This window comes from Gallinula chloropus (genome assembly GCF_964237585.1).
Source record: "Gallinula chloropus genome assembly, chromosome: 30".
NCBI classification, from domain to species: Eukaryota; Metazoa; Chordata; class Aves; order Gruiformes; family Rallidae; genus Gallinula; species Gallinula chloropus.
This window is the reverse complement of record NC_140115.1, coordinates 493,841-512,014: the sequence shown is the minus strand read 5'-3', so window position 1 is coordinate 512,014 and position 18,174 is coordinate 493,841. Positions and strand designations below refer to the sequence as shown.

At 50.4% G+C, this 18,174-nt stretch overlaps 1 protein-coding gene across 1 annotated transcript; it reads right to left on the bottom strand.

Annotated features, from left to right (window-relative positions):
• Positions 1-6,477: 6,477 nt before the first annotated feature.
• Positions 6,478-7,410, bottom strand: LOC311202403 (olfactory receptor 14A16-like; the record flags this gene model as incomplete). Its single annotated transcript, XM_084276993.1, has 1 exon — positions 6,478-7,410. The coding sequence occupies one exon, from the start codon at positions 7,408-7,410 to the stop codon at positions 6,478-6,480; it is 933 nt and encodes a 310-aa protein (XP_084133119.1).
• Between the last annotated feature and the right edge of the window lie 10,764 nt (positions 7,411-18,174).

Below are 18,174 nucleotides of genomic sequence, written 5' to 3'. Positions count from 1 at the left end.
CACCTGGAGTATTGTGTCCAGTTCTGGGCTCCTTGGTTTAAAAAGGACAGGGATTTCCTGGAGAGAGTCCAAAGAAGGACCACAAAGATGATTAGGGGCCTGGAACATCTCCCCTATGAGGGTAGGCTGAGTAAGTTGGGAATCTTCAGCCTTGAGAAGAGAAGACTAAGGGGGCACTTAATTAAGGTTTATAATTATCTTAAGCAGGGGATGCAGGGGGAATCAGCCAGCCCCTTTTCAGTGGTCTGTGGGGATAGGACAAGGGGCAATGGCTGCAAGTTGGAGCACAGGAAGTTCCACACCAACATGCGGAAGAACTTTTTCACAGTGAAGTGACAGAGCCCTGGGACAGGCTGCCCAGGGAAGTGGTGGAGTCTCCATCTCTGGAGATATTCAAGACCCGTCTGGATGCCTATCTGAGTGATATTTCCTAGGGAGCCTGCTTTGGCAGGGGGTTTGGACCCGATGATCTCTCGAGGTCCCTTCCAACCCCTACAATTCAATTCTATGATGCCAGATAAAGTGTTGGGAGTCCCAGGAGGCCAGTGAGGGAACTGCTGCTCTGTCGGAATAGCAAAGTTCTCCAGGCAGGTTTTGGTCTGAAGAGACTGCTTTTCCTGCCTGTCCAGATCTCCTTAGGAGACCTCTGGACCAGCATCCATTGCAGCATGCTGCTGAACTTTCTTCCATGATCCCTTTATGTTTATATCAATAAACACATTATTGCCTCTCTCTTAAGAGTGAAGTGCATCCCTCTTACCTATCCCATCTGCGACAGTTGGGGAATGGCCTGTTGGAGAGTGACGGGGTACCTGGGGTCCTGGTAGACAGTAGGATGACCATGAGCCAGCAATGTGCCCTCCTGGGTAAGAGGAACAATGGCATCCTGGGGTGTATTGGAAAGGGTGCTCTTACTAGGTCAAGAGAGGTCTTTCTCCCGCTCTTCTCTGCCCTGGTAAGACATCACCTGGAATGTTTGGTCCAGTTCTGGGCCCCTCAGTTACAAGAAGGACAGAGAACTCCTTGAAAGAATCGCAGAATCACAAGGTTGGAAAAGACCTTTAAGATCATCGAGTCCAACCATTCCCACCCTATGCTAAACCATATCCCTACCTACCTCATCTACCCTTTATTTTGAACACATCCAGGGAAGGTGACTCAACCCCCTCCCTGGGCAGCCTGTTCCAGGCCCTGACAACTCTTTCAGTAAAAATTTCTTCCTAATATCTAATCTAAACCTGCCCTGGCCCAGCTTCATGCCATTTCCCTTTGTGCTATCACCTGTTACCTGGCTGAAGAGACCATTGCCCACCTCTCAACAACCTCCCTTCAGGTAGTTGTAGGTGGTGATAAGGTCTCCCCTCAGCCTCCTCTTCTCCAATCAAAACAGCCCCAGTTCCCTTGACCGTTCCTCATAGGATTTGCCCTCCAGCCCCTTCCCCAGCCTGGTTGCCCTTCTCTGCACTTGCTCGAGGACCTCAGTGTCTTTCTTATGGTGAGGAGCCCAGAACTGGACACAGCACTCGAGGTGTGTTGTGGGCTGAAAGAGCCCAGCTCAGGGCCACCAAGATTGTTAAGGGAGTGGAATACCTTCCTTATGAGGAAAGGCTGAGGGAGCTGGGCCTCTTGAGCTCGGAGAAGAGGAGACTGAGGGCTGACCTTATTCATGTTTATAAATATATAAAGGGTCAGATTCAGGAGGACGGAGCCGGGCTCTTCTAAGAGTGATGGTCAGTGATAAGACAAGGGGCAATGGGTACAAGCTGGAGCAGAGGAAGTTCCATGTGAATGTAAAGAGGAACTTTTAGACTGTGAGGGTGATGGAGCACTGGGACAGACTGCCCAGAGAGGCTGGGGAGTCTCCTTCTCTGGAGACATTCAAAGCCACCTGTATGATTTAGCCTAGATGATCCTGCTCTGGCAGGGAAGGTTGGTCTGTGTGATCTTTCAAGGTCCTTTCTAACCCCCAGTGTTCTGTGATTCTGTGATTCTGTGGCACTACTTCTATCACCTGTTGCAAAGTCTCCTTTACCTTCAGAAGTGCCATTCCCATTTCCTTACTTTAGCGGGGGGTGGGGCTGGTGTTGGGCTTTTTACAGTGTAGGACAAAGGCATTTTCTCCTCATTCCCTTTCCTGCTATTCCAAACACACCTGCTTTTTTTCTATCCATGCCAGTCCCTTCCCTTCTGCAGATGAACAAGCTCAGGAACAACAGCTCATTCCCAGGAGCAAAATGAGCCAGCAGAAGAAGGATGAGGCAAAGCAAGATGGCCCATTCAAGACTGAACATGGCTGATCTCAGCACTGGCATAAAGGAGACCTTTCTCCTGCCAAGCACTTACTTGCACACCCCCTCAGCACCATATTGCCCCCTGCTACAGCAGGGTTATGAGGGGTTGCATGGTGTTTGGGGGTATAAACATGCTTGCGGAGTTAAGATAGGGCTGGAGAGGCGGGGGGGACACTTAGTGTTGCTGGGGGGCTGTAGGGGTTGAGGCAGGGTCTTGGGGGAAGGTATGGTGTAATTTGAAGGTGAAAAGGAAGGGGTTTGGAGGAGTAATGTGGTGCTGGTGGGTATAGAGTTTGCTGGGTTATTATTGTTTGGCTGAGGAGGCTTAAGTGGTGCTGAGGAACCCATTAGTGCTGAGGAGGTGGGGCGTGGGGGACGCAGGGTAGTTCTGTGGGGGACATGGGAGGATTTTTTGGGGGAAGGGTGGAGTTTGAGGTTTATGGGGGCATTTGAGGGGCAACAAGTGGTACTAGGTTGGTTTAAGGCTGGGCTGGATGTGGGGGTTAAATTGGGGGGAACCCATAGGTGGTTGGGGAGGTGTTTTGGGGGGAGGTATAGTACGTACTGGGGAGAGATATGTTGGGACTTGAGGGGGAAAATAGGAGGTTTGGGGTTATGGGGAGTGTTGGGGGACCACCAGTGGTGCTGGGGGTTTAACACAGTGCTGGGGAGTGAGGGGTGGCACCCGTGGGTTATGTAGGGAGCCTGGGGGTGGTGTAGGCAGTGCTGGGGGTGTATGAGTGGGATTTCTTTGGGGGGAGCAAGGGGTCAAGGGGGATACAGGGGGGTGGGGGGTGCCTGCCAGGGTGCCTGGGAAGGGTTGAGGGTGGGCTGGGGGGCAGGATGAAGGTGTGGAGGGCACCCATGATTGCAGAAGGGAGGGCATCTGGAGGGTGTAGAGGAGTGTTTGGGTGAGATATGAGGGGATTTGGAGGTGAAAATGAAGCGGTGGGGGTAATTAGGTTTTGGGGATCCACCAGGGGTGCTGGGAGGGTTAATTGTGGGGGCACCCATGCGTGATGGGAGGGGTGTGAGGATGTTGTACAAGGCTTCTGGGGGTGGATATGGGTGAATCTGTGGGGGAAAAGGGGAGGTTCAGGGTAGTAATATGGTGCTATATGTTCCAGCTATACCAGCACCCACCTTCCAACCTGTTAAACGTCCAGCAGTACGTCCCAAGCAAAAAGTTGTGAGGGAGACAGACGTTCCTGGCCTGAAACTTCCCCAGGAGTACACAAGCAGCCCCATAAACCTTGAGAATCATGAATTCCCAGCCAAGGGAACAGTCCTAACAGTGCCAGCGGTCATTATCAGGCTCTTCCATAGTCCAACATGGAACATGCTGAACGTCCAGCAATGGAGTCCCAGGGTCTCTAACACCTATTGCTGCCATTTCACTGGAGGCACCACAAGTTGGAGAGACACCTGCAAGCACATGTGGACCATTAAAAAGATGGAGTTTCCCTTCAAAAAGACCTCGACAAACCTGCACAGGTGACCTAAAACTGGCCAAAGAGGGTATTCCATGCCAATTCCATCAAGCTCAGCATAAAGGGGGCTGGTGCGGGGGAGGAGCGCAGGGCTCTGAGCTGTAGGGCCTGAGCTGTGTGGTTTGGTGAGAAACTGCACTGGGCATCATCAGTGTGATATAATTTACTATTTTTTATTGTTTGATTTTCCCTCCCTTCCCCCTGTCTCCAATCCCTCCCAGCCCACATCATCCTCACAGAGAGAACGTGGCCTCTTGATGTCCAGCTCTTGACTGGAACAAAACCATGACAAAAGGTTCCAGCACAACACCCACACATCAAGACAGGCTCAGACATGACAGGTGGAGAACAGGCTGCAGGGAGAAGAATTTGGTCATTCCAGGAGATGCCATAGCAGTCAGAGGTGCTGAACAGGAATCTGGCCATGAGCACATTGGGCTGCACTGGGAGGAGAGTGGCCACGCAGACAAGGACCCTTCTTGTCCATCTGGACTCAGCACCAGTGAAGACACCTCTGGAGCAGTCAATCCCAGTGTGGGGCTCCCCAGTCTGGTGGAATGTGGAGAAACCCTCGCGTGGTCACAGAAAGTCTGACCAGATACAGTCAGGGGTCTTGTGTGGAGAGGCTGAGAGACCCGGGGCTTCTTTAGCCTGGGGAAGGGGAGGCTGAGGGAAGCCCTATTGTGCTACAGTGAAAGAACCTAAGAAAGAAAGTCAAGGTGAAACTGCAGCTTTGAAGGTCAGAGTGGACGTGAGGATAAAGAAATGTCATTCTGAGGGCAGTGCTGTGGTGTAAAATGTCACTTTGAGGAAGTGTGGATGAGCTGGTGGGTTTGTGTTTGTGGGAACAGCTGGCAAGGATGGAGACACAGCAGTGCAGGCAGGGACATCATGGGGTGAGAACATGGTCGGGAAGGGGATAATGTGCCTGCAGGGACACAGGCACAGGTGTGGGGAACTGTAGGATGGACTGTGGTACAGATGGCCAAGGGTGCTGAACAGGCTGAAAGGGCCAGATAGAAACAAGGTCCCTTTGGCTGTGGCTGATGGCCCTGACACAGAGGCCTCAGAGGAGAAACATTGTCCTCGTGGCCATGGAGCATCATTACCTCCTTGCACCCATGCCAGGGGAGGACACCATGTATTAAACCCCTGTCCTTCCATGGGGTCACACTGCCCACATCCCAAGGAAGAGCCCTTAGGCACAGGTGGGGGTCAGGATCTCCCTGCCCAGGGGCTGGGGGTCAGCACTTGGCATTTCTGCTTCATCAGACCCAGCCAGGGTGTCCTCAGCATCAGAGCTGCCTGTGCTTTGCCTGGGTTTGTCCTCATGGCCTCCAGTTGTCTGCTCTAACGAGCCCCTGGGGAGGCTTTGTTAGGAATGGCTCCCAGTGGGGCCTGTGAGTGCTTCAGGGTGCTTTGGGCATTCCTCCTGACTAAACTTCTTGAGAAGTTTCTTCATTCTCCTCTTGGTATCTTGAGGTCTGTAGACTCTGAAGAAAAGACACCATGGGGCTCATTAACATCCAGAAATCCCTTAAAACCATGGCTCTTCAACACATTTTAATTAAAAAAATAAGAATTGTATGACTAACTGGAGAGGTTTTATTTGAGTGTTGAAAATTTAAAAGGAGTTTTACCATGGAGGACTTTGTCTTAGGAAAAAATGTTTCTGTCACATCTCAGATCATGGAAGAAAGTTCAGCAGCATGCTGCAATGGGGGCTGGTCCTGAGGTGTCTTAAGGAGATCTGGGCAGGCAGGAAAAGCAGTCTGTTCAGATCAAAACCTGCATGGAGAACCTTGCTCTTCCCCAAGCCCAGCAGTTCCCTCACTGGCCTCCTGGGACTCCCAACACTTTTCCTGGCATCATCTGTGCTCACAGGCACAGACAGATTTCTCTGACAACAAACAGCAGTTCAACATGACACAGTTTAATACCCATGAAATCTCTCTCCTCAGCTGCTGCTACGGCCAAGCAGCGTGTGAAGGGGGTCAGCTTTCAGAGGAGATTCTCTCCCAGAACAGATTTAATCAGATACATAGGAAGGTCACTTATCAACACACTGACTTGCTGACAGAACAGTTCATTAGACTTCTGAAAGATGGGATGTTTTCCAACTCTCTGAATCTCAAAGCAGGAAATGGAGACTGAGCAGCATCTGAATGACCAAAGAGCAAGTGAAGGTGGAATTCAGTGAGGACACATCCATCTAGTCTGCTGAAAAGCTGTCCTTAGGCATGGCCACATCATCAGGAGAGGTGGAAACACCTGCATGATGATGGAGATGAAGACAGACTGGAGGTAAGACAGGTAAAGGGGAAGGTTAGTATTTCTTCTGCTGCCGTGGGTACCAATACTGGTAATTCCCATTCTGCTCTTGTAGGAAAGCATTGCCACTCCAGACAAGTAGACAAATGTTTCAGGAGAAGAAGAGGTGCTTTTAAATTTTAAAAAAATAATAATAAAATAAAAGAAGGAAAAATTGTGTCCCTTTGGAGGCAGACATGCTGCAAATTGTGCATACTTTGTCATTTCGTTGTGTCTGGAGCAATGAAGACCTAGAGATACTCTGTTAGGAATAGGACTAATGTGCACCATGTAATTATAATATAGACAATCTAAAAGGAAAAAAAAATAATTCAGAAAATTAAAACCTACTAAATAGAGACTACATTGTGATTGATATGAGCAATTTATTGCTGCTTAAAATATCCACTCATCAGTTTCCACACGGCATCCTTGAGCTCCTGGTTCCTCATGCTGTAGATGAGGGGGTTCACTGCTGGTGGAAACACAGAGTAAAGGAATGACACTACCAGGTCCAGAAATAGGGAGGAGATGGAGGGGGGCTTCAGGTAGGCAAACACGGTAGTGGTTGCAAACAGGGAAACCACGGTCAGGTGAAGGAGGCAGGTGGAAAAGGCTTTGTGCCGTCCCTGCTGCGAGGGGATCCCCAGCACAACCCTGAAGATCTGCACATAGGAGACCACAATGAACACAAAACACCCGAAAACTAAACAGGAACTAACCACAAGGACTCCAGTTTCCCTGAGGTTGGCATCTGAGCAGGAGAGCTTGAGGATCTGGGGGATTTCACAGAAGAACTGGTCAACAGCATTGCCATGGCACAGGGGCACTGAAAATGTACTGGCTGTGTGCAGCACAGCATTGAGAAACCCACTGGCCCAGGCAGCTGCTGCCATGTGGACACAAGCTCTGCTGCCCAGGAGGGTCCCGTAGTGCAGGGGGTGGCAGATGGCAACGTAGCGGTCATAGGCCATGACAGTGAGAAGAGAAAACTCTGATGAGAACAAAAATACCAAGAAAAAGATTTGAGCCACACATCCTGTGTAGGAAATGGCCCTGGTGTCCCACAAGGAATTGGCCATGGATTTGAGAACAGTGGTGGAGATGCAGCCAAGGTCAAGAACAGAGAGGTTGAGGAGGAAGAAGTACATGGGGGTGTGGAGGTGGTGGTCACAGGCTATGGTGATGATGATGAGGCCATTGCCCAGGAGAGCAGCCAGGTAGATGCCCAGGAAGAGCCAGAAGTGCAGGAGCTGCAGCTCCCTTGTGTCTGCAAAGGGCAGGAGGAGGAACTGGCTGATGGAGCTGCTGTTGGACATCTGCTGCTGTCAAGTGTGGAGACCTGTCAGAGGAGGAAAAGGCACAGTGAGTCGTTAGGGAAATCATCTTGGAGGAAAACCTCTTCCAATTCCCATTGACTCTCTGTATTCAGGAGGACTTTTGGCAGGTCCCTTTTGTGCTGGCTTAAGGAGGGTCAGCTGTGGGCTCTTGAGAACGCAGTCCTGCCTGGTAACAGTCAGTAAATAGAAGGATGGTGTGAACTCAGACTAAATCCCCTGTGGATAGGAATGAGCTTTTCAGCACTGACACTCCAGTTTTAACCTACGGAAGATCAGAGCTTTGGAGATTTGCTTTCCTCCTCACTGCAACTGAGGACTGTTTCTTCTGTCAGAACTGCCTGACATTGCTGCTGCAGGGCCAGTGAAAAGTTTCCCTGAGTGCAGAGTGGGGAGAGCTGCTCTGTCCATCAGCCCTGGACTCAGCTGCCCTGTGCTGGGTGCTCTGTGATCACACCCTGGTATTCCTGTAGAATATCAGTGTCCGCACATGGGGGGATATCAAGGACGTCCCAAATCCACACTGCCATGGCATTCCTGGGAGGAGCTGCTTGTTTCTCCCTCCCTGACAATTGCTCTGCCGCCTGCAGCTTCCCCTGGAGCTGCTTCTCTTTGCCCATGTCACCTCCTGCTCTGTGCTCACAGACCTCATCAATCCTGCCCTGTGCTCAGCTCTGCTCTGCACACCCCTCCTGGTATCAGGGCACTGCCCTGGGGGAACCTCTGTGTGTGCAGGGCTCAGGAAATCCTCTGATGTGGACATTCTTGAGGGGAGAAATTAGTTCTAATACACCGCAGTCAGCATAGCCCACAGGAGAAGAAAAGTCAAAGCAAAGACTCTGCCTGACACGAAAATGCTTCCTTGTTGCTCTCCAAATTCCCTTTGGAATTTCTCAAGGATCAGCTGGAGCTGGGAGCAAAGCTGACCCAGGCAGTACTGTTTTACTGCAGAAGGACTTTATTCTGCTTTTCCCTTGGTCACTCCCTCAACCCACAGGTCCTTTTCTATCCCCGTGGAAAGCCTAAAAGGCAGGCTGAGTGCTGACCCTGGCAGCAGCAGAGTCCCTGCCCCAGCACACAGCCCCCAGGGCACAGGGACCCTGCTCACAAGGACGGCCCTGGGCACCCTGTCCTGCCCTGTCCCTCTGATGGGGCAGAAGGGCATCCCTTCCAGGCAGCACTTTCTTGCCCTATAGAGAACCTGTCCTCCTGACAGACCCCACACACTGCCCCATGTCCCAGCTTTAGAAGATCCCTCCAGGAACAGAACCTGCATTGCCCTGCACCCACAGACTCCACAGAGTGCTGTGGAGATTTCTCCTGCAGTGAGCTCTCAGCATCCATCAGCTCTCTCAGCCTCCCAGGTCTCCCCTCGGTGCCTACAGGCAGTGTCCCCAGCCCTGTGTGCTTGGCAGAGGAGCTGCTCCTGGCCAGAGCTGTCTCTCTGCAGCGCTGCAATATTTCTGAGCTCCCACCGTCCATCCCAGGAGCCCAGCCCAGCTCACATCAGATAAGCAGGGGAAGACATCATACCCTTGGTTCCCTCTGGGCTCCACCCTTAACATCCAGGGAACCTACTTGGAATGACATTGAAGTTCTCACTGACGTTTCCACCCTCAGCCTGGGAGAAATCCTTGTGTCCAGCAGAGTCCTTTCTCCTGATCAAACCAGAGCTGGGCAGGACAATCACCTTTCCTTGTCTCTGCATGAGACAGAACACTCTGACAGGGACAGGAGGGTTCTCTGTCCCCCTGCAGAGGTTCAGGAGCATGGCTGCATGGAAGGTGAGAGGTGCTCCAGCAGACATGAGTGGGTTAAAGGTCTAATAGAGTGATGCTGAAAGAGGGCAGTGCCTGGGAGCAGCAGTTTTGAACCTGGTGGGGAATTCCTTTGGCCAAATGAAAAGACACCAGATGGTCACAGTTAGGACCATCCATACCCAGAGTCAGCAGATGTCCAGCAGCAGCTCCAGCAGCCAGTTCCTCCTCCTGGCCTTTACAGAACCCATGGGAGCTGCAGCTCCTGCACTTCTGGCTCTTCCTGGGCATCTACCTGGCTGCTCCTCTGGGCAACAGTTTAATGATCATTGTTATAGTCTCTCCAACATTTCCTACTCCCTCAGCAGCCAGTCCCTGGCTGGCAGAGTTTGTGGAAGGATTTGGCCAGGTCATAGGGCAGTTATCACCTCCTACAGCCTGTGACTTTACAGCTGCACAGGCAAACAACCCTGGCAAACTGACACGCCACCTCATCGATGGGTGCCTTGACTACATCATCCCAATCCCATCCCCATCCCAATCCCATTCCATCTGTCCTGGATATTGCCAGGGCAGAATTAACTTCCCCAGGCAGGCAGCACAGGAGAGCTGAGTTATCCCAGGCTTTTTTCTACACCACTTGACATCACTCCCCCAGAAAAGGGGCTTGTTGGGGAGGGGCACTCCTGGTGCCTCCAGGGCAGTCAAAGTGCAGCCAAGTCATCGGGTTGGTAGTCATGTTGTGCAGTTACTGGGTCATAACTGGGTATAAGTGAAATTCACTGTGGGCTGTTCTCCTTTCATGGTGATTTGGCCAGTAAACTGTTCTTAGGCCAGCCCACGGAGGCTCTGTCTGTTTCTACTGTAGGAGTGAGTGAGCGGCATGTGCTGCTCAGCCACTAGTTGGAGCTGAACCACCACAGCCCTTTTTGGAGTCCAAGGTGGGGCCTGAAGGTTTGTGATAACGGTAGAGGATGAGGTGATGGGTGCTTTCTCCTCCCCTTTTCCCTTTAGGCTTTTTACAGCATCAGTTGAGAACGTTGACTATCCCTGGGATGTTCAGACCAGCATATGTGTCTTGCTCTCTCTCCTGAATGTCTGTCTGGACCTATGTGTTACCAACAACTGCTCCAAGAATATTGCCAAGAGGTCTTCCCTGGGCTGAAGGGTCAGGGGTGGCATGGGGTGTGGGAGGGCATTAAAAATTACCTAGACAAGAAAAACAGATCCAGAGGCACTGTGGCTGCCCAGGCCTCTGAAACCACCACCACAGCTGAGCCAGAAAGAACCCTTACAACAGGCACTGGAGCTACCCGTGCCTCAGAGAGTGCAGCTCCTCCAGTCTCCCCAACAAGCACCATGGGTACTCAAACCTCAGAGGCCAACCCCAGAGCTGATCCAGACAGCCAACCAGTACACCTGTCAGTCACCTCTATCCAGAAGAAGAAATACATGGAGAAATCAGTCCTCATCTTGCAGGATGATGATGAACTGGGACAATTGCAAGGACCTGAAGGCAATATCAGAGGTTATAACCCAATCCTTCTCCTTGAGCTGAGAGACATGAGAAAAGACTTCAGCCCCTCTCTAGGGGAGCACATCATCACCTGGCGACTGCGATGCTGGGACAATGGGGCACACAGCAGGGATAAGGCAGGGAGGCCAAGCAGCTGGGATCCCTGTCCAGAGAGGAGGCAGTAACAAGGCAATTGGAAGGAAGTCTCAAGCCCTCAACCTCTGGAGGTGACTTCTATCAAGGGTAAGGGCAAGGAACCAGTGCATTGAAGATGTTGTGTATTGGACAGACAAGTGGACAACCATGGAGCAGTTTATCCATTATATGAGGGAATTAGCCATGTGAGAGATGATTTAGTGTGATCCTGATGGTCTGCAGCTCTGTGCATCCTGTGCATAGACCTCCTCTGGAGAGGGCACTTCAAAGACCCAAAAGGGTACCAGTGGGCTTTTGCAATAGCTGCCTCAGAGACAGAAGACATTGAACAAGTGTCTCTTCTGCCTGGACTGTCAGAAGACCCTGCTGATGTGGGGCTGCTAAAGGCTGAAAAACAGCGAGTACCAGTTGCTACCATGATGGTGGACGGGCAACAATACCACACCCAACAAAGACTCCCTGATTCCCATTCAGAAACTGATCATCAACTGGGCAACACAGAAGAGGAATTTTTTGAGAAAGGGAAGAAAATTATCCTAATTCTGCTAAAGCTTTGTTTTCTAATAAATAAAGCAAGGTCAAGGGACCCACTCCAGAAATCCAGTTTTTAGGACTAAAATAGCAGGATGGACATTGTGAGATCCTAGTGGATGTTATCAATACAATAGCAGCTATGTCTCCATCAACCAATACAAAGGATACACAAGCATTCCTAGGCACTGTGGGCTTCTGGAGAACGCATATCCCAAACCACAGTCTCATTGTCAGCCCTCTCTGCTGTGTAACCTGGTAAGAGAATGTTTTGCAATGGGTCCCTGAGTAGTGAGAAGCTTTTGAAGAGATCAAACAGGAGATGGTCTGTGTAGTAGCCCTTGGGCCTGTCCAGACTGGGCTATATGTAAAAAATGTGTTCTACACTGCAGCCAGGGAGAACGACCCTACCTGGACTCTGGCAGAAAGCACCAGGGGAGGCTCAAAATCAGTCTCTGTGGTTTTGGAGTAGGGGCTACAGAGAATCCAGACACTCTAACAGAAAAGGAAATAGTGGCAGCACAGGAAGGGGTTTGAGCCACTTAAGAAGTGATTGGGACCGAAGCCCAGCTCCTCCTGCCACCCCGACTGCCAGTGCTGGGCTGGATGTTCAAAGGGAAAGACCCTCCTACACAACATGTCACTCATGCTACGTGGAGCAAGTGGGTCACACTTGTCCCACAGAAGGCTTGAATAAGAAACCCCAATCACCCAGGAACCCTGGAAGTGATCACAGACTGGCCAGAAGGCAAAGATTTTGGAATATCACCAGAGGAGCAGGTGACACGTGCTGAAGAGGCCTCACTGTAAACATCAGAGGTGGAAAGCTGCTGTATGGAGTCTTACACAACCAGTTGCAGAAGCTGCCTATGGAGAAGGCAAATGCAGCCAGTTTGCAGAGGTGAAAGCCATCCAGCTGTCTTTAGACATTGCCAAAGGAGAAAAAAGGCCAAATATTACATATTTCTCTATACTATTTCCTGGATGGTGGTCCATGGCAGATGGTCTAAAAATAAATGATGTCATGAACCTCCCCACTACTCTGAAAAAGTAAGATCTGGGCATGATTTAGATGGTGTGGGAACAGGGGTGGATAATGTCCTGCTACTGGACAGACCAGAGCTCACCACCACCAGCAGGCTGCACAGCTGAGCTGAGTTCATCTGGGCTGTTTACCACACAACCTGACACCACTTCCACATCAAAGGGGCTGGTTGGGGAGGGGTGGTCATGGCATGGTGCAGCACTGTTATTGTTGGGGTTGTAAGGTACTCTCTGTGCTATCACTGGGTGTGAGTGCAATTGGGGCTCATATTGTTGCCCTTTTATGGTGCTTTTGTCTATAAACTGTCCTTATCCCAACCCACACAGGCTCTGTCTGTTTCTCCTCCAGGAGTGAGCGAGCAGCATGTGGTGCTCAGCCATTGTTCGGGTCTGAACCACCACAGTTTCCAAGCCACAAGCAGCCAGCTACTCTAGGAGAAAGTTCTTGAAAACTGTGTCCAAGGTCTTCCTGAATTCAAGGTAGACAACATTCAGAGCCCTTCCTTTGTCCAAGAAGCAGGTCACTCTGTCATACAGGGAGATGTGGTTGGTCAAACAGGACCTGCCCTTATGAACCCAAGCTGACTGGGCCTGATCACCTGGGGGTTCTTCATGAACTGGATAATGCTGCTCAGGATGATCTGCTCCATCAGCTTCTCTGGGACTAAACTCAAACTCTCAGGCCTGTAATTTCCCTGATCATCCTTCTCTCCCTTCTTATATAGGGGGTTATGTTGTCTGATTTCCAATCTGCTGGTACCTCTCCAGGCAGAGAGGAATGATGGAAAGTGGCTTGGTGAGCCCCCTTGCCAGCTCGTTCAGCACCCTTGGGTGCATCCCATTCAGTCTGTGCACAACTCTGTGATGCAGCAGGACCATTTCCCCCCGGATTGAGGTGGGCTCATTCTGCTCCCTGTCCCTGTCTCCTAGCTCAGGGAATTGGATTCTCTCTGTACAACTGCTCCTATTACTAAAGAGAGTGGCAAAGATTTCATTAAGCACCTCAGCCTTGTCCTCATCTTTCCACAATGTTTCCCCCTGAATCTGATAGGGGATGAAGGGTCTCCCTGCTCTTTCTTTTATTTAAATGGAGGACAGATGAATTTCTAGCTGGGCTTTGGACCACCAATAAGGAGAAACTCTAATCCTGTTGTTCTTCACTCAGCATTACACAACACATGCTGCCCCAGGAAGAGCCTGAGCAATGCCTGAGGGACAGGACCTGTCCTCCATGGGATGGGGGTCAGGGCTTGACCTTTCTGCTTCATCAAACCAACCCAGGGCTTGCTCAGCATCTCAGCTGCTTGTACATTGCCTTTGCCTACCAGCCAACATGGCCTCCAATTACCTGTTCTAACGAGTCCCTGGGGAGGCTCAGCCAGCAATGGCTCTCAGTGGGACTCATTAATACTACAGGTACTTTGGCTTCTACTTTTGACGTGGAGTTTTTTGTGTGATTTCCTCTCAGTACCTGAGCTTCAAGGACTCAGCACCAAATGCACCCCAGGGCTCATTAAATATAAAAAGGAAGCCCTAACAAGCTATGTCTCTTGACATGTAATTATCTTCAGGTCTTCAAGAGATGTACAGATCATTGAAGCTGTTTCAAAGGGAGCTCAGAGTAAAATTGATTTCTTTTTAAGGGTGTAGGTTATTATTGTCACTTTAGAGGAGAGGTGACAACCTCTGACTGAGATTGATCCAGGGTGCCTCCTAAGGAGGTCTAGACTGGTCTGAAAAAGGGTCCCTTGAGGTCTGGTGCAGTGGGGACAACCTTGCTGCACATCTCCACAAGCCCACCATGACTCTCACCAGCCAACTGGGACTTGCATCCCTTGTCCTTACATCAGGTCTCTCTGCTGCACTCCACAGTGGGGCATTACAGCCCCTCTGTACCAGCTCCCCTGCTTTCCTTAGAGAACTGGCTGCACACAGGCAGCACACAGGGAGTTATTTTCCCAACAACAGAAGAAACCTGACAAGATCCACCATTAAATCAAACACTCCTCACTCTATGCCAAGTGCCATCTGCCACCAATGAGCTTCACCTGCCACAAAGCTTAACCATGTGACAGATGATTTTGTGACAGTAAGGAGACTGTGAACTCACCACAACTCAAGAGCTGGCTAAAGACAGAATGAGTCAGACGACTGCAAGAAAGGCAAGGGTTTAACTCCCTGAAACTCAGAGCAGCAGCTGGATGGTTGAGAGGTGTCTGAATGGTCCAAGGGGAAGGGGAAGGGAAATCTAGAGAGCAACCAGAAACGCTGGTGTGCAGATCCACTGTTGGAACAATGGTCAATTGACTTTGGACAGGTAGAACTATGTGACAGACAGGGGAGATTAAATGCACAGCAGTCCTGTTTCAGGCCAGGCAAGAGTTCACCTCCCCAAGCAGCCAGCAGAGGTGAGCTAAATTAGCAGAGGTGACCTGAGTTAGCACAGGTGAGCTGAGTTAGTCCAGGCTGTTTTCCACACCACCTGACATCTCTCCCCCGTAAAAGGGGCTGGTTGGGATGGGACACTTATGGCTTCCTTAAGGACAGTCTGAATGTGGCTGGGGCATTTGGTTGGTCCTTGCACTGTGCAGTACCTTGTGATCCTTTGGTCAGTAAAGTACTCTCTGTTATCACTGGATGTGAATGTAGATTGTGATGTGCTCTTATCATTTTTTCACTGTGATTTTGTCAGTAAAGTGTCCTCCTCCCAGCCCACAGAGGGTCTGTCTGTTTCTCTTTGTAGTCCGGACTACAGCCTCCCCAGGTAGCACACTAGCACCACCAGGAACCTTGGGGCTCAGGGCTTTCCTTAGAAAGGGAACAATCCTGACAATGCCTGATGTCACTTTTGGGCTCTACCAGTATACACTTTCCAACTGCTAAACGAACAGCAATAGATCCTTAAAAAAAGCTTTGAGGGATGAAAGATGTTCCTGGATTGAAAGCTCCTGAGATAATCCACAAGCAGCCCCAGTACCCTTAGGGCTCAGGGCTTTCATAGACAACAGAATCTTCCTGGCAGTGCTTGACATCATTTTTCGGGCTCTAACAACGTCCAGGTTTGAAACTGCAAAACATCCAGTAATAAATCCCCCAAAAGAAAATGAAGGGCTGAGAGATTGTCCTGCCTTGAAACCTCACTAGGTAGCCCACTATCAGCTCCAGTTATACTCGGACTCAGGACAGTCCTTACGAAGGGAATGGTGGTGACAGTGCCTGATGTCATTTTCTGGCTCTACCATTGTCCAAATTCTAAACCTCTAAATGTCCACCAATACCTCCCAAAGAAAAAGTGAGAGGGTTGAAAAAAGTTGCTTGGAATGGAACATGCCCAGGTAGCCAACTAGCAGCCCTAGTAACCTTGGGGCTCAGAGATTTGCTTGCTAGGAGAAGAGTCCTAAGAGTTCTTGATGTCATTTCCAGGCTCTGCTACCATCCAGCTTCGAAACAGCTAAAGCTCCAGCAATAACTCCTTCCTAAATAAAATTTGAGGGATGAAAGATGTTCGTAGGCTGAAACCTCCACTGTGAGAGGCGAGTAGCCCCAGTAACCCTTGAGATCAGGGCATTCCTTGCCATGGGAACGATCCTAACAGAGTCTGATGTCATTTTCAAGCTCTACCAGCACCACCCTTAAAATATTCTAAATGTAGAGCAATAGTTCCCCAACCAAAGGTGTGAGGAATTGAAGAGGTTCCTGGCCTGAAACTCCCCCAGGTAGCCCATGAGGAACCCCATTAACCTTGAGGCTCAGGGCATTCCCAGACAGGGAACAGTACTAACAGGGCCTGATGTCAACTTACAGATCTACCTGCATCCACATTCAAAACTTCTTCATGTAACACAATAGCACCAAAGCAAAAGGTGTGGGGACTGAATCCTCCCCAGGCACTGCACTAGGAGCACTGGTAAGCCTGGAGCTCAGGGCATTCCTAGCCACGAGAATGGTCCTAAAAAGGCCTGATTTCATTTTTGGCATCTACCTTCATCGACCTCCAAACATGCTGAATGTCCAGCCATAGAGTCCCAGGTTCTTTAACACCAATTGCTGTCATTTTGTTAGAGGGAACACAATTTAGAGAGATACCTGCATGCACACATGTGCACTGTTAACAAAATGGAGCTGCACTTCAAACTCACATTGACAAACGCTGGGATTTCCAGACCAGAAAGATCAAGAAGGTTTCCAACCAGAAGACATCTTCTCCTCCTGACCATATTTTGTCTGGGCTGGAATTAATTCTCATGTTTGCAGACCCCAAAGTTCTGTGGGGTGGATTTGTAAGCAAAAAAGTCTAACTAAATGTGTTTGTTCCTTGCTGAGCAGGGCTTGCACAGCATCAAGGGCTTTGGACTAATTTTGCTCCAGAAATGAGTCAACTGGGAGTGCCCAAGTGCCGGGAAGGGGACAGAACAGGCCCAGCTGACCATAACTGACCCAAGGAATTATCCATACTGTATGATTACAAGAGTGAGCCCACTGTTGTGTTGCACTTGTTGTCTGCAAAGGTCGCCTGGTTTCAGCCAGGATAGAGTTGATTTTCTTTCTGGCAGGGGGTGTAATGCCGTGTTTGGGAGTTCAGATGAGAGCAGTGCTGATAACACAGGGATGGTCGAGTTGTGTCCAAGCAGTCAGGGACTTGTCAGTTTTTTATGCTGCCCTGTTTCCGAGAACACGAGTTGCACCCAGGGGGCTGGGCGGGGACACAGCCAGGACACAGCCAGGTGACCCAAACTGGCCAAAGAGCGTATTCCATTCAATTGTGTCATGCTCAGATGATGGCTGGAGGGGAGAGTATCGTGCAGATGCAGGACATGGAGTTTTGGGGACTGTCCAGGTTCAGGACAGCTCTGAGCTGTTCCCCCTGAGCTGTGCGGTTCGGTGAGAAACTGCACTGTGCAGCCCCAGTTTGTATATTGTGCTACAAAGTCCTGTTGTTGTTGTCAGTCTCTCTCTGCTGGCCCAGTAGACTGTTCTTATCCAAACCCACGATGTTCTGGGGGTTTTGGTTTCCTTTTTTCTCCCTTCATCCCAGCCATAATCCACCCCCACACCCTGTTAAAGAGAGAGAGTAGCTGTGTGGTACCCGGCCCTCAGCTGGGATGAAACCATGACCAAAGGTTCCAGCACAACACCCGCAGCTCAGACATGATGGGTGGAGAACCGGGCACAAGAAGTATTTGGTCATTCTGGGGGAAGCCATAGCAGTCAGAGGTGCTGAACAGGGATCTGGCCATGAGCACATTGGGCTGCACTGTGAGGAGCGTGGCCACACAGACAAGGGCCCTTCTTGTCCATCTGGATGCAGCACTGGTGAGGCCACTTCTGGAGCAGTCAGACCCAGTCAGTCTCCAGACTGGGGCTCCCCAGTCTGGAGAAATGGGGAGGAACACTCGTGTGGGCAGTAAAAGTATGCCAAGTTACAATGAGGGGTCTTGTGTGGAGAGGTTGAGTGACCATTGCTTCTTTAGGGCGGAGAGAGGGGAGGCTAAGGGAAGCCCTGTCTGTGGTACGTGGAAAGCACATAGGGTATCAAATCCACTGAAACTGCAGCTTTGAAGGTCAGAGTGGACGTGAGGATAAAGAAATGTCACTGTGAGGGCAGTGCTGTGATGCGAAAAGTCACTCAGAGGAAGTGTGGATGAGCTGGTGGGTTTGTGTCTCTGGGAACAGCTGGTGAGGATGGAGAGACATCAGAACAGGCAGGGACATCATGGGGTGAGATCAAGGTTGGGAAAGGTG